This window comes from Leucoraja erinacea, chromosome 4 (assembly GCF_028641065.1).
Source record: "Leucoraja erinacea ecotype New England chromosome 4, Leri_hhj_1, whole genome shotgun sequence".
NCBI lineage: Eukaryota > Metazoa > Chordata > Chondrichthyes > Rajiformes > Rajidae > Leucoraja > Leucoraja erinaceus.
In genome coordinates this window covers 60,553,690-60,574,739 of record NC_073380.1, presented here as the reverse complement: position 1 = coordinate 60,574,739, position 21,050 = coordinate 60,553,690, and the positions used below count along the sequence as shown (strand labels likewise).

Here is a 21,050-nt window from a genome sequence, read left to right as displayed (position 1 = left end):
GTTGAATGCGAGTTATCTTACATCTTGACACAAGTTGAACTGTAGCAACGTGAAGTCACTTTGAAAATTATTTTTTATTTTGGTTTGTTTACCAATGCTGATAATTTAGTGTTATGGGTCATTTGCTCTTTCAAAATCTTGAGTATCGTGGGTTATAAGGCAGCGTCACCATATTGAATCACAGGGCAGCACAGTGATGTAGTTGGTAGAGCTACTGCCTTGCAGCACCAGAGACCCGACTTCAATCTTGACCTCGGGTGTTGTCTGTATGAAGTTTGCACCTTCTCTCTGTGATCATGTGGGTTTCCTCTGAGTGCTCCAATTTCCTCCCAAACCCAAAAGATGTGTGTGTTTGTGGGTTAATTGGCCTCTGTAAATTGCTCCCTATAAATTGCCTCTAATGTGTGCAGGGATATATGCGGAAGTTGGATAACATAGAGTTAGTGTGAACGAAGGTCAGCGTGGACTCGGTGAGCCTGTCCCCATGCTATATCTTTCAATTCAATTCAGGTAGTAGCTTGTTTTAAAACGCTACAATAATTTTAAACAATAGTGTTTTTTTTTACCTTATTCTGCAGTGGATTTGCTAATGTAAAAAAATATGGTGCGTGTGAAATGTTCCATTGTCACATTTTGTGGGTACGGGAAAAAGCAGAGAAACTAATGGTTATATTTTCTTTCCCAGGGAGCTCGGGCTACAGGCTATGGGGTAGCACTACTATTAGCATTGTTTGGTCGTGCAACTGATAATGCATTGTTGAAAATCATTTCACCAGTTGGTGTTAACTTTGCCACAGAAGCTGATGACGCGATGGAAAATTGCTTGAAAAAGAGAAGACATGAATTTTGCTTGAAATTGTGTTCATTATCTGTTGTACAGAACTGAGAATGTTCCATTACTGAGACTGTAGAAGGCATCTGTGTTGAATTGAGGGGTATGCGGTAAATAGTTTCACAGCTCCAAACTTAATATGGGCAATTTGTCAGGCTGAAACATTTAGAGTAATTAGGTTGCAATCGATATTTACATTTTAAATGGCCATGTACAAATCTTGACTTTATTTCTGTACCTTAAAACATACTTAATTGGAGAAAGATATTAATACTTATTGCACAATGTATATATAATTATTTTACCACGCCTTTGAATAATATTTGTTGTTTTAAATAAGGTTGCTATACACTGACAAAGTCCTTGATCATCTTCCTGGTGCTTGGTTTATAGATTAGATGTATAGCAGTGGTTTTTGGAATTTGGCGCGATAAGTGATTTTCGATGAGTCCACCATCAATAATCTTCGCTGATCTTATCTTTTGTGTGTCGTCATTTTGCCTGCTCTTTTGTGTGAAGCTGCCAGAGCTAATTTTCAATTCTCTGCCTCTTCTAAAGGCGGATATTTGTTTTATAACTTGGCAATCTTTGTCCCATGGAACAAATGAATGGGATAATAAACTCAAAGAATGTAACTTCAGATCCTGTAGTTTTTCCATCATCCTTTTATTTGGCAAAAATGCTGGTTCATCAGGTCATTTTATTCCATGATATTGTGTGAAATAGTCATAGAGCACGGAAACAGGCCCTTCGACTGAACTCAACCTTTCTGACCAAGGCGTCCCATCTAAGCTAGTCCCATTTCCTGCATTTGGCCCATATCCCTCCTAACTTTTCCTAGTTTGGCTCCTTGTCATTCAACGAGTTCAAGGCTGATCTTATCTCGGCCACTTTTCTTTCTGTTCCTATAATTCCCTTCTGGATTACAACTCTGTCTGAATATGTTCAATGGTTTGGCCTCTGCTCTTTGGGATGGCAAATTCTAAAGAATGAAAGAAGAAATTATTTCTCAGTTGCATCTTACATAATTGATCCTTCATTCTAAAATGATGGCCACCAGATCTTGACTCCATGTGGGGGAAGTACTCTCACAACATCTACCTTAGCAAGCTCTGCGGGAATCAAAAACGGACAATAAGATCACCTTATCTTCTTCTGAAAGAGTATAGGCCCAACCTGCTCAATCTTTGCTTGTAAAGCAATGCAGTCATATGAGGAATCAATCTATTGAATCTTCGCAAGATTATAAAACATACGAGTGAATATCCTCCTCATCACCATTCTAAAGGTACCTCCTTTTATTCTAAGGATGTGCCCTCTGGTTCTAGACCCTCTTTCTATTGGAAACATCCTCTTCACATCCACTCCATCGAGGCCTTTCAATTCCCAAAACTGCATCGAATGCAAGTATAACAAACCTTTGTTGTTCACTGTTTTAATCTGGAGCTGGTGACTGTTGACCAGTGCTGGGGCTGGAGAAGGAGCACCACCTGTCAACTCTTGCATGTGTCAGATAACTGAGCTTTTACTGCATATTGGACCAGTTCTGCTGTCCTCCAGAAACCTACAGAGTCTAAGTACCTGTCACCTCACAGTAATGAGTACAAAGGTAGTTTTATTGACTGAGAATGCCCTCTTTGGGTCCAGTAGCTGTTCCACAGAAAATGAAGGGGTGCAGGATTGCTGAGAGCTTCACTTGAAAGCAATGGAAGTCCCACAACATTCTTTGACTCCCGAGCAATGCAGACTGTTATTGAACTGCATGATATCCTGGGGCCTAATTCTGACTGCGTAATTCATAACTTAATTCTGAGTAATTCATCTCCGTGCAGGATAATTCTGAAGTTGAGGCTTGATTTTTCTTACTTACATTGGAAATCCCTCTTGAGGAAGTATTCAGGTCAGCTAAGTGTGAATGACAAGAAAGGAAGCTCAGGGGAGACCTGATAGAAGTATATAAAATTGTGAGAGGTTTGGATAGAGCAGACAGGCAGAACTTATTTTCCAGAGTGGAAATGTCACAGGTAGAAGGCATAGCTTTAAGGTGAGAGGGCCAAAATTTAAAGGAGATGTGCAAGGCAAGTGTTTTACAGAGTGCTTGGAACACATGATGGTGGATGCAGATATACTGTAATAGTGGCATTTACGGTACATGGATCATATGAAGGCAGAGAAGATTAGTTTAACCTGATATCATGTTTGGCATGGACATTGTGGGCTGAAAAGCCTGAACCAACTTCTATATTCATATTCTCACCATTTTGCAATTTTTAAAATCGCCTTTACCCAGAATTTCCTTCCCTTTAAGAAGTATCATGTATCTTAGCCTCAAGACAAAATGCACTGACAGTGCCATTAAATACACATTATTTTGGGAGGAAGAAGACAAATCTACTTGAATATATATTATAATTGAATGAAATCCTGGCTATTGAGGGAGTGCAGCGTAGGTTTAGACGGTTAATTCCCGGGATGGCAGGACTGTCATATGCTGAGAGAATGGAGCGGCTGGGCTTGTACACTCTGGAGTTTAGAAGGATCAGAGGGGATCTTATTGAAATATATGATTGTTAAGGGTTTGGATACGCTAGAGGCAGGAAACATGTTGGGGGAGTCCAGAACCAGGGGCCACAGTTTAAGAATAAGGGGTAAGCCATTTAGAACGGAGACGAGGAAACACTCTTTCTCACAGGGAGTTGTGAGTCTGTGGAATTCTCTGCCTCAGAGGGCGGTGGAGGCCGGTTCGCTGGATACTTTCAAGAGAGAGCTAGATAGGGCTCTTAAAGACAGCGGAGTCAGGGAATATGGGGAGAAGGCAAGAACGGGGTACTGATTGTGGATGATCAGCCATGATCACATTGAATGACGGTGCTGGTTCGAAGGGCCAAATGGCCTACTTCTGCACCTATTGTCTATTGAAATGTGACCTTTAAGTGACACATCTGAGTATTTACTGAACTGAAAACTCAGAACAGAATTTTGCTACGGATTTAATCCAATAATTTTTTGCATGAAAACTCACAGATCGGCGACGTATTTATCATAAACTAAAACCATATTTTTTACTTTTATGAATGTAGTTTAGAAATCACTGGCTGACTGCAAATGGCAAATCAAATTATTAATATGTTTTTACATACTTGGCTAATAAATTAATTACAATTACAATGTGCACAGTAAACTCCATAAAATTTAAGATGTACTGTTTGGAAGTCAAATCCTTTTTTATAAAATGAATCAAATTCTCTTTTTCTGTCAGAGCAAAATGAAATGCATCTTTGAAAATGGAATCATCATATGAGAACACTTTTTTTTAATTAACTGTTTTATCTGCATAACGGATAGTCTTGGCTCTACCTCCTAGAAGCTTAAAATCAAATGATGTTACGATTTGTCTTAACCAAGTTTATAGCATTTTTGTATACTTTTATGTATTTGAAAGAAATAATGCATAAAATAATTTTATAAATTTCAAAATTCTCATGTTGTTTCTATGAATCTGTAATTACGTTCTACAGTAATTGAAAAATAGAACCAGTGGGCACAGCCTCAGAATAAAAGGACATAGCTTTAGAATGGAGATGTGGGGGACTTTCTTTAGCCAGAGGGTGGTATATCTGTGGAATTCATTGCCACAGGTGGCAGTGGAGACCAAGACATTGGGTATTTTTAAAGCGGAGATGGTCTTATTGAACTTTTTGTTTTTCTTTCTATATTGGTATTTGTACCGTGTTTTCAGATTCCAAATAATGAAATGTGCTAAACTGTTGACTGTTACCAGAGTTGTAAATAATGGGGATCTGCATAAACTGCAGATCTTTGGAAGTGTGATGGAATACTGCCCCATTGCCTGGATGAATGGAGCTGTTACAATGCTCCACATGTTGAACACCATCCAGGAAAATGTAGCCTGCTTGACTGGTACCCCATCCATCAAGCATTTATTCCCTTCACCACTACTGCACTGCATTTACTCATCCAGGTTACCGTGTTGATTTCCTTCGGTTTATTACAGATTAATATTCTGTTGACTGCAGGACTGATTTTAAAAGATTTTGAAATAAGTGGCTTGAACATAATAAAGCTCAAAGCCTCTGAAGAAGCACCCCAACCCGAAATGTCCCCTATCCATATCCTCCAGAGATGCTGTCTGACTCGCTGAGTTACTCCAGCACTTTGTGCTTTGCTTGAAATTACAGCATTTACAATTGCTTGTTTCACAAAGTCTCAAAGTGTGTCTGTCTTTCAATAACTGTGGAAAAAAGTCTCATATTGGGTGGTGCAGTGGGTAAAGCTGCTGCCTTACAGTGGCAGAGACTCAGGATCGATCCTGACTATAGGTGCTGTCTGTTAAATATTTGTACGTTCTCCCTGTTGGTCCGGTTTTCTCCCACACTCCAAATGCGTGCAGGTTTGTAGGTTAATTGGCTATGGTGAGTTGTAAAATTGTCCTTGGTAGATAGGATAGTATTAGTGTGTGGAGTTAGTGCAAACTCAGTGGGCCGAAGGGACTGTTTCCATGCTGTATCTCTAAAGTCTAAATTAACTCGGCTAAACACCTTGTCAAAAGCAAACATTAGGAGCATGTGGTATTTATCAAGTGGTTTAGTCCAGAACTTGCATTTTTCACTATTGTTCAAAGTAACTTTGTCCATCTAGCTTGCAACGAGGCCAGAAGATTTTTCTTTTAGTGTGGAATCTATTAATCAGGGTTATTTATAATTATTGCAGTTTTCACTGCAACTTTGTTTCAAGATGCCAGTGAGTTGTTAGTCTGGCAGGCATTTCTGAGAGGATGTGGAAATACCTTAAATAATAACTTTCACAAGGAAAATTGGATGTGTTAAGATACATAATGGTAAATGAAGAGTTTCCAGATATCCATACATTTTTTTCTGCAGAGGATGATTTAAAAAATATGAGTTACTTATTTCAGATTATGACAAATTTTCAAGCCAATGTTAATATTCCCTTTACCTGACAGCAGAAATGAACTTATCTCTGAACATTGAAACTGATTTGATGTTATACATTAGTAGGTAGTCTTCTCTTTAAATTATAGGGTTGTGAATCTGCAAGATAAATTTAAATTGCATTATTGTATTATTTTGTTTAACATACTTAATAATGCCATCATATCATCAGAGCAAGGATGTGCTGTCTGGAGAGGGTCCAGAGGAGATTTACAAGAATGATCCCAGGAATGAGTAGGTTAACCTATGGTGAGCGTTTGTCAGCACTGGGCCTGTACTCGCTAGAGTTTAGAAGAATGAGTGCGAACCTCATTGAAACCGACAGAATAGTGAAAGGCTTGGATGGAGTGGATGTGGAAAGGATGTTTCCACTAGTGGTAGAATCTAAGACTAGTGGTCATAGCCTCAGAATTAAAGTATGTAATTTTAGGGAAGATTTCATTACTCATAGGGTGGTGAATCTGGAATTCTTTGAAACAGAAGGATGTGGAGACCATCAATGGATATTTTTAAGATTCTTGATTAGTACAGGTGTCAGGGGTTATGGGGAGAAGGCAGGAGAATGGGGTTAGGAAGGAGAGATAGATCAGCCATGATTGAATGGCGGAATAGACTTGATGGGCCGAATGGCCTAATTCTTCCCCTATTCCTTATGACTTTCCATATTTTCTATGATGATCAAATGCTTCACAGGTCAATTTGAAATCTAACATCTGGGACTGGTCGCAAAGTTATATCAAGGTGGATGTAAAATAATTTGTTGCAGAAATGTGGCAGCTTTTCAACTTCATGATTCTACAAATAGATATAAAAGATTATTTTCTAAGAAAAGGAAACAAGTTCCATTCTCAGCTGCCCATGATATTATTAAGCAGAACTTTGAGTTAAAACAATAGACAATAGGTGCAGGAGTAGGACATTTGGCCCTTCGAGCCAGCACTGCCATTCAATGGCTGATCATCCACAATCAGTACCCCGTTCCTGCCTTCTCCCCATATCCCCTGACTCTGCTATTTTTAAGAGCCCTATCTAGCTCTTTCTTGAAAGCATCCAGAGAAGCTGAGGCAGAGAATTCCACAGACTCACCACTCTCTGTGAGAAAAAGTGTTTCCTCGTCTCCGTTCTAAATGGCTTACTCCTTATTCTTAAACTGTGGCCCCTGGTTCTGGACCCCCCCAACATCGGGAATATGTTTCCTGCCTCTAGTGTGTTCAAGCCCTTAACAATTTATATTAGGTATGTTACAAAACCTACCTGAATCGTGGCTGAGCATCTGCCCTACCCCGTGTGCGCGATTCTGGCGCTGTTTAGAGGGGGAGGGTTTAAAACGCGATTTTTACTAGGCTGTTCCAATCGAAAATGTTCAGCCTAGTAAATCATTAACGGAAAATCGCTGAAAGACCCCGTCGCAAAAGGTATTATTAGTTTTTATGGCCTTGTATAATATTTATAGTAGTTTAAAAATCACTCTCTCACTCCGCAACCTCTCACAGCCCCAGGGTTTTATAAAGCAAACAATTAAAGGTATGTACCTTATTTTTACATTAAATGGGGCTTGTTTATATAACCCTGTATATAAAGTTTTCTATAGCGAGTAGTTCATTTTGGGCTCTTTATATCCCGCAGTATTTTTCTGGGCACTTGAGGGCACAAATCCAGCGCAATGTGAACGTTCTAAACCAGCGCGTTCACAGGAACCCACTAGAAAGCCGATTTAAATTGACTTTAATTTACAGCAAATGAACACTAAATTCCTTCCATTTGGCCTATAAATTGATGTAAATGAGATTTAAAAATCATGTTTTATTGTGAATTATTTGTGAATATTATTTGGACACTTGGGCTATTTAAAAATGTTAATCATTTATTAAGAAATGGATAGATGTTTAGATCTAGTAAATGAAGTTTGAAATTAGCTACAATTGGGTAACTAACTAATTATATGCTTTAATTTCAGGTCATCCAAGTAAGATTATTTTATATTTGTTTCAGAATGCTTCAATCTATGATAACTGAAAATTTCATTCAGTTCTCTTAATTTTTAAGAAGGTTATGGGCTTTTGACTGTCCTCGATCACAGGTTTTTTGTTATGTCCATAGAAAATCAATAGGGAACAAGATGCTAATTTCCGAGTATGAAAATGGCCATAACTTTTTTATTACTTGAGATATGAAAGTGAATTAGGTGTCAAATTAAACTTATTGTTATGCTTTATCTGATGGGATAAATTGCAGACTTGATTTTTTAAATCTCAAAATTTTGTAACATTGCTACATATGTTTCAATAAGATTCCCTCTCATCCTTCTAAACTCCAGAGTGTACAAGCCCAGCTGCTCCATTCTCTCAGCATATGACAGTCCCACCATCCCGGGAATTAAAGAATTAACAAAATCTATAATGTCAAGCGCTGATTAAATTGGACGATTTCTGGTGTCAACATGTTCAGTTAAATGTGAAGATGATGTTGCTGTATGCGTGTCGCCCTACTTGTACATTTTACTTCAGCGGCACCTCCACGAGGGAGTTAGCAATCAAGTACAATCAATGGCAAAGTATGTGGAGATTTATCCTGAGTTTTAAGAGAGATCTGAGGTGCAATTTGTTTTAAAGCATAGAATGATTGCGATCTAGAACAGGCTGCCAGAGTTGGCAATGACATTAGATGGAATTATCGTGTTTAAGAGGTATTTAGACAGACATTTAAACAGGCAAGGCATATGGTCCCACTATGGGCAAATGGAATTTGTGTAGATGGGCAAAGGAATCAGTCTGGACGTGATGGGCTGAAGGGCCTATTTTTGTGTAAATTTTATGCCTCCATACTCATCAACAATGCTGAGATCTCTCAGCATTTGCTGGTATATATAAGGATAAATAAATTATTTTAGCAACACCGTAAGTTTTAATTATTACCATGCAATAACATTCAAAATGTATTTTTACAAGTGAGGAGACTAATCACTTTATTTCAATTGTTGGGAAGTTACAAAATGTTTTGTGATTCTTTTCCATATTTCTCTTAAGTTCATTTATTTTCTTTATTCTACTTTCTATATATTAATTTGACGTTGAATTACATATTCTTATCAACACCTCTTTGTTTAAAGTGGATCAATGAGAATTTTGCAGTTTAGTTTAGTTACAACGCGGAAACAGGCCCTTCGGCCACCATGTCCACGCCAACCAAGGATCTACCTATCCGAACACTTCACACTCGGAACAATTTACAATTCTTAACAAAGCCAATTAACCTACAAACCTGTATGTGTTTGGAAGTTGGAGGAAACTGGAGCTCTTGGAGAAAACTCACGTGGTTTCAGGGAGGACGTACAGACAGCATGCGTGGTCAGGGTCGAACCCGGGTCTCTGGAACTGTAAGGCAGCAACTCTACCACTGTGCCACCCTTTGTTGAGCAGGATGTCTTGTTGTTTTGACTTTTAAATGACCACGAAAAATATTATGAAAGGTAGCTGACTATCAATATAAGTGCACTAAATGGCAAATATTGTTGACTCCCATTAACTCGAAAATTGGATACAATTTGAATGTTTTACATTTATCAAAATTAAATGATTTTGAGCACATATGCCCACTCCTACTATTACTGTAATTTCTGACCTCGCCCTCCTGGTGAGTTTTGTCACCACCATTCGGCCATCAGCATAATTAAAGACCACTCCTTCTCCCATCAGGCAAGAGGTACAGAAGTTTGAAAATCAATCCCACCAGATTAAAGAACAGTTTCTTCCCAACTGTTATCAAGCAACTGAACCATCCTCTCATCAGCTAAATTGTGGTGCTGGCTCCCATCTATTTCATTGGAGACCTTTGAACTATCTTTAATCAGACTCAATGTAATATACATGCACTAATTGCTACACCCTTTATATGTACACTCTAGACAGCTTGATTGCCTACTATGACTGGATGAGACACAATCAAAAGCTTTTCACTGTGTCTCGGTACCGTGAAATAATAATAAATTAAACCAAAACTAAACTGCTCCAAGAGCCCTTTTCCCCTTTTTCGTACTTTACAAAAGCTACTGGTGAAAGAAAACCCAATTTTCATGAAATTTTATTAAAAACGTCCATCATTTAGTGAGATGTTTTAGAAACAAATATAAAACAGGGACACATTTTCACTGGTAACCTTAGACAGCAGGGTCACAATCGTCTGGCTCTGGTTGACAGCATCCAGTTCAAAGGAAATTTCTGAGCAATCCAACTAGAAGCAAAGCTTATTGCATATTTTCTAAAACTAATTTCAGTATTCCAGAAGTTTGTGAATAAAATTGAAATATAAATACATCTCAACACACTAATATTGAAACATACCATTATGGAATAAGGTAATGTTAACCTTTGTCATTACAAAACTTATTTGCACCAACCACTGTTGTTCAGTTTCACTAAAAAGTATCCATTTTCGTGCACTTGGTGTGGTAGGTTGGATCTAGACTGTCGATATTAGGCTGAAAATATCCAATTCATTCCAATAAACACAGGGAAACTACTTACAGAATGGGAAAAACATTTCTTTTCATTTGACTTTTTTGAGCAACTGCTGTGAATTACTTCAAAAGATGAGATCCTTAAAACAGCTGGGTATGAAAGAATTGACTCACGAGTGCTGCTTTCTATTTTCAAATTATAAAAAGCAGCTTCTAAAACTATTATTGCAAGGCTAATGGATTTTGTTGGGTTATTTAATCCTTTTTGCTTTTAACATGATGACTCTTTATAATTATTTTTTGAAATAGTAGTCCTGTATTAATTTCTAGATCATAGGCCAGTATTCTAAACTTATTTTTGGATCTCCACAAAGTGAACATAATCAAACAGTAAAACATGTGTGTTATCGAATTAGTTACAAGCTGGTCTCCAACATTACTTAAATAAAATAAATTGCATCATTAAGCAAAAATAATTATCGCAACCATGCAACCTTCACCAATTGGACTTACTTGTGACTGTGCCACCCAGTTACAGGAATATTTGATGAGCTACTGACAATCGTTATGTAGGAAAACAACTAAAGAGGAAACCAAATTCCAATCCCTGCTTTACATTATTAACAATGCCTTAACAATACAAATATGTAGTAGTTGTCAGAAACCAATAACTGACATGAAAAGGAGCAGCCACATTGATAATGGGCCAGCGATACTCTGAGAAGCATTACAAATTACACCATTATTCAGTTGCAGTAAACCTTGCTGCAATCAGGTGTATACTTTAAAAAAGGGTTTTCTCATTTCCAGTCTTTTGTGCTATAATTCTACCCAATATTGTAGTCCTAGAAATGCCTCATTACCTAAACCAAAACAATCATGTTAATCTTGAACATTTTTGCATTTAGATATGTAGATTAAAATTAAATCTTAGGATACATGTATAACTTATTTTTTTGCCCTTTTGGGGACTACAGTTACCTTGAAAATTGTAGCAATAGCAATGTGCATGTGGAAATATGCAGAAAAGTCAAACTTTAAGCCAAAGAAATCTGCTTTGTTACAGAATTAAGGCAGTCCATTTTTCTGAACATTACGCAATATCAATAGTTACACAATATCCTTTTATACTGTCTCCAGTTATTTCACATTGTACATATAGTTTCCAATACTATCATCTTTACTGTTCAGTTCAGATTATAGAAACAGCAATTGTTATGAGGAGCCTAATCATCCTATCGTTGTCATTGCTGTCGTTTTGCTGATAGTATGGAGATTTAAATGCACAGACATTTCAAGTAGAGCAAAACCTATCCGAAACAGTCAGATCACAGCTGGGCCTTGCACTTGTATATAATGCTAACAAAGCATAATTCTATCTTGTTTTTCCCTTCGAAAATACGTGCCATACAATAATGGCTGTGCCACACGCTAGATCTGCTTTTCTGTGCCAGAGTTAAAGTACATGATTGTGCCCATCAACCCCTCCAAGCAAGTTCCTGATATCGGTTGAATAACTTCCAGTAAAAGAGGCCACATAGGTCCCAATAAGAAAAGCGAGAAAATCAGCAATTTATTACCCTGGCCCATTGTTGCATATATTCCAATAATTGGCTGAAGGTGGATGTTCACCACACTTGGCGACGTATCACCCAGGCTCTCCCCTGACAATTGCAATGGGTGAAAGGGAGATGGAAATGAAACATAGTTATGGTTGGATTCTTCCGATCAAAAAAAAAGACAAAACCACAGGCTCATGAAGAAAGTTCTGTTAGCTCCAATTCAATCAAAGAGAAGAAGTTGTCGAAGGATTTGCTTTTCAAAGGCTCAAGTAAAATCTGAATATTTTGCTGACCTCAGGTTTCAAGTGCTTTTGTAAGTATCACAGGAGCCTTTATCTAGAAGTATTTGCTGAAGCAATAATGTGCACCCACTTTGTTTTTATAAGATGCCAAAGATACAGAAGACAGATAAGCTTTTAATAAAAGAACTCTTCCTGAGAAAGCTCACTGATAAGGTGATACTTTTCTATTGCCTGTACAAATAAAATAAGTCATTCAAAATAGAATTGTCCTTCGTTTAGGCTAGTCAATAAATCCATTTATCACTGCAACTAGAATTATTATTCATTGGTGTCGCCTTCTTTCATGTAGCCTGTACTGATCACTCCAGGACTTGTTCCCCTATAATTGGGGGGTATGGACATTCTGTCGACCAAAAATCATTGCATAAAGGATTGATGCAGGTGATACCTGCAAGGAAGGTTAGCGTTTTGGAAGCCCTGATTTTGGCTGACTGAAAGTGTAAAGAAACTGGATTCAGATACGACATGGAATCATTTCCTTAACCACTACTGGTGCAAACACCGGTCTGATACTGTCAGCAGAGGAAGACTGTAGGCAGAGAGGACTTAAGGAACGTGCAACTGCCTGGGCTCCAGTAGGAAAAGCTCCCGTCACCTAACTGAACAGCTCCGCTTTTCTGTGATATTGTGCTTTCGTTTTTTGTTAATCTCCAAAATTAGAACTTTGAATCCAGGTCATCCAAAATGGTCACTTTGTCTTTTCACGTGTCCATTTGATCATAGTTTCTGGTGATCTATACAAGAAGATGAGCTTACAGTACAGATCCTCCTCCAACTCGAGCTCTCCAGTCTCTCGAACCAGGAAGATGTCCGTGCACAGTTTCAAGATTCGGTCCACATTGGGCAGTTCTTCAAACATGATGGAGTGAGATATCCCACTGAAGAATTCACGGACAAACTTTCCAATGACCAGCACAACGGACGCATAGAGACCCATAATGCTGTAAAGGGATGAAAGCAGTATTAAAGGTACATCGGGTAACTCATCAGATCTTTGAAGGCTTAGGAAGTTCAGCATATCCCTAACAACTCTCACCAACTTCCACAGATGTGTCTTAGAAAGCATTTTATCGGGATGCATCACAGCTTGGTTTGGGAACAGCTCCATCCATGACAGAGAGAAATTACAGAGACTTGTGGATGCAGCCCAGACCATCACACAAACCAACCTCCCTTCCATTGACTCCATCTACACTTCACGCTGTCTCAGCAAGGCCATCAGCGTAATCAAAGACCAGTCTCACCCCGGTCACTCCCGCTTGTTCCCTCTCCCATCAGGCAAGAGATACAGAAATGTGAAAATGCACGCCTCCAGTTTCAGAAACAGTTTCTTCCCAGCTGTTATCAGGCAACTGAATCATCCTACCAACAATTAGAGAGAGGTCCTGAGCTACTATCTACCTCATTGAAGACCCTCATTGAAGACTATCTTTAATGGGACTTTATTGGACATTATCTTGCACTAGATGTTGCTCCCTTTATCCTGTATCTGTACACTGTGGAAGGTGCCATTTTAATCATGGATTGTCTTTCTGCTGACTGGTTAGCACGCAACAGAAAGTTTTTCCTTGATACATGAGACAATAAACTAAACTAAACTTTCTTTAAAATTGGGAAACAAGAGTGAACTTTGCAATTGAAATGTGCAGCATCCAACTTTCGCGATCCAAATGACCTCCGAAGGCAAAGTTTAAAGGAGATGTTTGGGGTGAATGTTTACATAGAGGGTGTTGCATGCCTGGAATAGACTGCTCGAGGTGATGGTGAGGGCAGAAACAATCTTAACCTTTAAGAGGCTTTTATATAGGCAAATGGATATGTAGGAAATGGCAGGATATGGGTCATCTGCGAACAGAGGAGTCTAACTTGGTGTCATGTTTGGCACAGACGCTATGAGCTTCCAGATTTGTACAGTAAACACATAGTCTTAACATAACATAATGCCTGCAAGACATAACAATGTCTTGCAGGCAAGGCACTTTTCCTTTCTTCCATCACACTCTTGAAATCTACAAATCGTTTTTGTGATGAGGTTGGCAAAGATGCCAAGTGATAAGTTTGGATAAAAGACCAGTCATTGGATCTACAGCCCTGTAGAGATTGGCCTGCAGAATGACGGTGGTCTATACACATTGGGAAAAGTAATAGCAGGGCAATATCTGTATTGCTGATACATTAGGCCCAGATATGCAGTTATAGAGTCATACAGCACGGAAACGGTCCCTTCGGCCCAACTTGCCCACACCGACCTACATGTCCAATCTACACTAGTACCACCTGCCAGTGTTTAGCCCACATCCATCTAAACCTATCCTATCTATGTACCTGTCTAAATATTTCTTAAAAGTGGCGATAATGCCTGCGTCAACTACCTCCTCTGGCAGCTCATTCCATACACCCACCACCCTTTGTGTAAAAAAAAGTTACCCCTCAGGTTCCTATTAAATCTTTCCTCCCTCACCTTCCACCTATGTCCTCTGGTTCTTGATTTCCGTAATGTGGGCAAGAGACACTGTGCGTTTACCCGATCTATTCCTCATTATTTTGTACACCTCTATAAGATCACCCCTCATCCACCTGCTCTCCAAGGAATAGTGTCCTTATCTGTTCAACCTCTCCCTTCAGCTCAGTTCCTTAAGTCCTGGCAACAGCCTCATAAATCTTCTCTGCACCATTTCCTGCTTGTCATCTTTCCTATAACATGGTGCCCAAAACTGAACACAATACTCTAAATATGGTCTCATCAATGTCTTATATAACTGCAACATGACCACCCAACTTCTATAGTCAATAATCTGACTGATGAAGGCCAATACTGCAATGTTGCAGTTGTTGTAACTGCTCTTGTGATGACAGGTAGTGAAGCAATCGTTGGCCAGAGGTGTATCTGTTAGATTGGAGTGCCAAGGAATTTAGAAATATCTGTGTTTTACTGAGTGGAAAGAGTAAAGTACTATGGTCAAATGAATAGAAGGACATAAAGTGCTGGAGTAACTCAGCAGGTCTGGCAGAATCTCTGGAGACCCTTCTTCAGATGTCCTACAGTTTTGAAGAAGGGTTTTGACCTTAAACGTCACCTATTCATGTTCTGCAGAGATGCTGCCTGACCTGCTGAGTTACTGCAGCACCGTGGCACAGCTGGTGGAGCTTCTGCCTCACAACGTCAGAGACCCAGGTTTCATCCTGACCTCGGATACTGTGTGTGTGGAGTTTGCATGTTCTCCTCTTACCTTCGGATGCTCTGGTTTCCTCCCACAAAAATGTGCGGGTTTGTAAGTTAATTGGCCTCTGTAAATTGGCCCTAACATGTAGGGAGTGCATGAGAAAGTAGGATACATAAATCTAGTGGGGACAGGTAGTTAGGCAATGGTCGGTGTGGACCTGGTGGGTCAAAGGACCTGTTCCCATGCTGTATCTCTAAAAATAAAAAAGAAATGTACCAAAGTGGAGGAAAGTGCTAACTTCACTGTTTATTCACTAAATGCTACGTATTAAAATTAAGTAATCATTAAATAACTAATATTTCACAACAAATGTACATCACATAATTAGAGGGAAAATTGTCATCTTACCCATATCCAGCAAGGAAGCCAAGACTTGGAGGACTAACTTTATCACTGAATACAATAATTTCCAAACTTTCTTTTTGATCTTTTCTGTGAAACTTTAGGGTCTGATTAATAGTCCACCATTCCTGAATGTGTCCTGTAATGTTGTCTTTTTTTTTAACCAATCTTACAAGAAGATCACAGTATTTATCACCATCTATTGAAGGGATGTAAAGCACAGAACATAATGTTGAAAAGGTTACATATTTTAATTATTTTTTTAAATTTTGAAAACATTTAAAAGTCAAAGCCTGTATTTCTAGATGCCCTCCGTGAAAATAGTAAAACAAAAATAGGTAGGTCAATGAATAGGAGATACCAAGCTTGTCCTTAAAAGCCTCAAGACCATATTACAAAGGAAAGATCATGCAAGTTAGTATTAACTGCCTTCTGAAATGGCTGGTAACGCACATAATTATATCAAATACTATAAAGATATTTGGGTAGGTACATGGATAGGAGAGATTTAGAGAGTTTGTGTCAAACACCAGCCATCTCTATCATTGAGAGCATCTACATGAGGCACTGTCTCAAGACGACGGCATCTATCATCAAGGATCAGCATCATCTGGGCCTTGACCTTCTCTCACTGCTACTATTGGGCACGAGGTACAAAAGCCACCATTGGGTCCACACCACATCACCGGGTTCAGGAAGAGCTACTTTCTTCCAAACATCAGGTTCATAAACTGACCTGAACAACCCTAATCCTACCTCAGCAATGGAACACTACAGTCCACAGTTATATTTTCTGCCTCAACTATTCCTATGGCAGCTCATTCCTCTTTCCTCCCTCATCTTCAACCTCCGTCCACTGGTTCTTGAATTCCCTATTCTGGGTGAAGGATCTGTGCATCTACCCTATCTATTCCCATGAACCATCGTGAGCTTGTTTTCCAATTATGTTTTTCATTAGTGTTTAGTTTTATAAACGTTCTTATTCTTGTATAATATATGTATAACTTATGTTTTTGTATGTTGCCTGAGACTGTGTGCCTGTGATGCTGCTGCAAGCAAGATTTTCATTGTACGTGTACCTCACCATACTTGTGCCTATAAACTCAACTCAATTTGACTTGACTTGTTCTTCTATCTGCATAACTTTCCCGGAAGTACTTGCATAACTTTCCCGGAAGTACTTACATAACTTTCCCGGAAGCAAAGAGTGAACTGTGCTTTTAGGGAATTCAAAAAGATAGTCTATCACTCCAAAGAAATAACTGATAGGAGGTCTGCTTTAAAGTTTTGCTTCCATAGTTATTTATTGTACATTTATGCACTGTAGAGTATAAACATCTCAAATAGGTACACTTACGTTCATAAAGCTGTTTCACTGGTTTTGTATCAGAATTGCTAGGAGCCCTGATGTAGTTTGGAAATAGCTTTAATATTTCTCTGAAAATTAAAACATTATTATTAATATATAACTGTTTGAAAGAATAAGGATGAGATATTTGTTCATTATAAATGATGGCATTGTAAATCCTTCATAAGTAGATGAAAATAGGATTCTCCAGCAGAGGGCACTGTTTGCAACTCTCTTTCATAACTTAATTTTCAACTGAAATGATGGTGTTCTTTTTTAAAAGCACAATAGGCATCATGCACCTTAGAGAACGTTATTTTATCTCTTGGTATGACCATGGCAACGGTTTTGGAGATAACGCAGAGATGGTTCATTGGTTATTCCCAGAATGAAGGGATTGGGATATGAAAAGAGATGTAGTAGATTGGGTTTTGCCCATTGGCATATATTCATTACACTCTGGAAGAACGAGAAATTATCTTACTTGAAATTTAAAAAATTGCAAGAGGACGCAAGGAACTGCGGATGCTAGTTTACAAAAAAAGCCCCCAAAGTGCTGGAGTAATTCAGCTGGACAGGCAGAATCGCTGGAGAATGTGGACAGGCAATATTTTGGGTCGAGACCCTTCAGACTGATTGTAGCGGGGACAGAAAGCTGGAAGGAAGATGGGGGTGAACAAAGCCTGGCAAGTGATGGGTGGATATAAGTGTGGGGCATTTCAGATCGGCAGATGGTTGGACAAAGGCCAGAAATAAAAAGTGTGATAAAGATAAAAGAGGTGTAAAATGTGAAGCCAAAGGAAGGATATAAGTGCAAGGGGATGCAGGGGATTGGGGGAGGGGGGGGGGGGGGGGGGGGGGGGGGGTGGAGAATGAGAAATGGATGGCAAAGGATGAATGGTTTGTTACCTTTAGACTTTATAGAAATAGGGTGAAAACAGGCCCTTCAGCCCATCGAGCCTGTGCCAACCAGCAATCACCCCATACACAAACACTACCCTATACAATAGGGACAATTTTTTTAAACTGAAACCAATTAAATTCCAAACTTGTATATCTTTGGAGTGTGGGAGGAAACTGGAGCACCCGGAGAAAACCCACGTGATCACAGGTAGAACGTTCAAACTCTACAGACAGCACCCATCGTTAGGCTTGAACCTGGTTCTCTGGTGCTGTAAGGCAGCAACTCTACCGTTGCACCACTGTGCCGACTCCCAGTATTGGTGAATTTAATGTGTGTACGGTTAGATTATAAACTTCCCATACCAGGTGCTGTTTCTCCAGTTTGCATATGGCCTCACTCCAGCAATGGAGGAGGTCCACGACAGAAAGGGTTAAAATGGTTAGCAACCAGGAGATGCTGCAAGCCTTGGCAGACAAAGTGCAAGTGTTTGGCGAAACGCTCGCTTGGTCTACAGTTTGTCTCGCCAATGTAAAGGAGGAGGCCACATTTAAGTCACTTGCTCTTCCCAATTTCCTAAGAGTCGATCAATCTTTGTAGCTCCCTCGATCTTTCAGTTTCCTCCTATAGCCTGAGGAAACCTTCCTAAACACATTTGACAAATTCCACTCCGTCTAAGCCCTTGGCCCTATGGCAGTCCTAGTCTATGTTAAGAAAGTTAATATTCCCTACTCATATTTGTTCTTTTAATTTGCATTTACTTTTCAGTGACCTAGAGTGCACTCCCAACAAAGTGATCATCCCATGTTTATTTCTCAGCGCCACCTATAAAGCCTCACTGAATGAGCCATCTGTAATGTCATCTCGGACTACTGCCTTCATTCTCCTTAGTCAATATCCTCTTTTACTCCCGCCTTTATCTCTCTCGTAGCAGTTGTACCCTGGAACATTAAGCTGTCAGTCCTATTTCCATGCCGGCTACAATGTCCCATCACACATACCTAACCAAGCTGAGTTCATCCACCTTACCCATCAGGTCTCCCACATTAAAATAAATGCAATTTAATCCAACAGTCCTTCCTCGCTCCTGTGGTGCTCTTGCCTATCCTGTCCACTGACCTTGATATCATCACCTTCCATATTGACCTCCAGCCTCAGTCCTGTATTAGATCCCCTCCCACTACCAATCTAAACCCACCCGAGCAGCACTAGCAAACCTGCATCCTGTGCATCTAGTTCAGATGCACAGGTCATCTCTTCCCCAGAAGAGATCCCAATCCTCCAAAAATCTGAATCCCTGTACCGGCTCCTCAGACATGCATTCACCTGTTCTATCTTCTGTGACTACCCTCACTAGCACATGGCACTGGGAGTAATCTGGAGATCACTACCATGAAGGTCCTGCTTATTGCCTAACTCGCTATATCCACTTTGCAGGACTTCATTCCTTTTCCCGACCTATATCATTTCCGACCTATAACATGCACAATGACTTCTCACCGTCCCCCGTGAGAATGTCACGCAGCCCCTCCGAGACATAGAATTGGCTTCAGGCATTGAATTAGCTCAAACTTCAGTCGTGTATCACAGAAATGTAAAGGCCATCAATGAGAATATTAAACTTCAATAAACAAGTATCATGTTTAATAGGAGCATTATATCTAAGAAAAATACAAATTCTGATACGTGACGCAGAGGTAATGAACTAAAATTACTAACTCACACATGTTTGTCAGTTTTCCCTTCCATCAATGCAGCAAGCTCGTTTTTGTTTTTTGGTGGAACGGGAAATGATAATTTATTAGAAGCAATTTCTGATTTTCCCCCAAGAGTGATATTCCTGCAAATTGAACGATCAGTTTATTGTCAGAAACATCAGTGTGCAACCAAAGTCTCTCCTCACATGAAGCTCATGGAGTAAACAGCATACTTACAGTAATGATAAACGCAACAGTATCCTTCCAATGTATAATCTGAATAGAGACTCTCCATGCCTTGCGCAATAGGCGACTTAGGTAAACTTGAACTTACGTAAACAATTCTGTACTCCTAGTGCAATCGAGGCAATTTGTAATGTCCGCAACACTGTACGATCACTCAAGTTTACATTGGAATCAAGTCAGCAATGGTGGAGGTGCTTACCCAGAAGGCTGTGTGCCACAGGAAGTGTCCCAGATGCAGCCGGATGCCGATCAGACAGTCACTACTCTTATTTCGAGCAAGGATTGGAATGCTTTTTTCCAATTTACATAAAATCTGACTTATGTAAGGGTTCAGGAAACGTCAGGGATGATAACCTGTCTGTTATTTTACTAGTGTAATTTCAGCTGGTGAATATAGGACTTTAAAACGTTTTACAAAGCTAAAATGTAAAGATGTAGTCAGCGGCAGGGAGCAAAGAACCATCGATCGTGATCACCAGCAGATGTGACGTTACATAAGAAATATAAATAGTAATCCTTTCAAAAAAAGATCATGGCTGATCTTTCATCTCAGCCCCAACGTGCATTAGCTTCGTATTTCTTTATTTCCTTTTGTCTTGAATGAGCCTCCTCAAATAAGCCTCTTCATGGATAGAGAATCACAAAGATGATACAAAGATAGGTGGCAGGGCAGGGAGGACAGGGGTAGCAGGGTCGGCAGAAGGACTTGGACAGATTGGGAGACTGCGTAAAGAAATGGGAGATGGAATACAGCGCAGCAAAGTGTACAGTCATGCATTTTGGTAGTCCATACACACGAGGGACAATTTTACAGAGGGACATTAACCTACAAACGGGATGTGGAAGGAAACCGGGCACCAGGAGGAAACTCATGTGGTCACAGGGAGAACGAGCAAACTCCACACAGACAGCACCCGAGGTCTGGATCGAACTTGGTTTTGCGTTGTGAGGCAGGGACTCCACCTGCTACGCAAGGATTTAAAGGACATTCCTTTAGGAAGGAGATGAGGAGGAATTTCTTTAGTCAGATGGTGGTGAATCTTTGTGGAATTCTTTGCCACAGAAGGCTGTAGAGGCCATCGGTGGATATATTTAAGGCAGAGATAGATCGATTCTTGATTAGTGCGGGTGTCAGAGGTCATGGGCAGAAGGCAGGAGAATGGGCTT

The 21,050-nt window shown here is 39.6% G+C and overlaps 2 protein-coding genes across 3 annotated transcripts in view; one reads left to right on the top strand and one right to left on the bottom strand.

Annotated features, from left to right (window-relative positions):
- The window catches only part of LOC129696470 (probable aminopeptidase NPEPL1), a 44,512-nt gene extending 38,918 nt beyond the window's left edge, over positions 1 to 5,594 (top strand). The window contains exon 11 of one of the 2 annotated variants that reach the window (XM_055634396.1): positions 686 to 5,594. In XM_055634396.1, the coding sequence (XP_055490371.1) occupies positions 686 to 886 (201 nt within the window). In that variant the 3' untranslated portion in view covers positions 887 to 5,594. The remainder of the gene's footprint in view (positions 1 to 685) is intronic. The other variant, XM_055634395.1, reaches the window with a different exon arrangement.
- Positions 5,595 to 7,309: 1,715 nt separating this feature from the next.
- LOC129696472 (piezo-type mechanosensitive ion channel component 2-like) overlaps positions 7,310 to 21,050 on the bottom strand; it is a 504,307-nt gene continuing 490,566 nt past the window's right edge. The window contains exons 51-54 of the mRNA XM_055634398.1: positions 19,664 to 19,780; positions 17,049 to 17,128; positions 15,698 to 15,890; positions 7,310 to 13,066 (exon numbers count right to left, since the gene is read on the bottom strand). Coding sequence (XP_055490373.1) covers positions 12,814 to 13,066; positions 15,698 to 15,890; positions 17,049 to 17,128; positions 19,664 to 19,780 — 643 coding nt within the window. The 3' untranslated portion in view covers positions 7,310 to 12,813. The remainder of the gene's footprint in view (positions 13,067 to 15,697; positions 15,891 to 17,048; positions 17,129 to 19,663; positions 19,781 to 21,050) is intronic.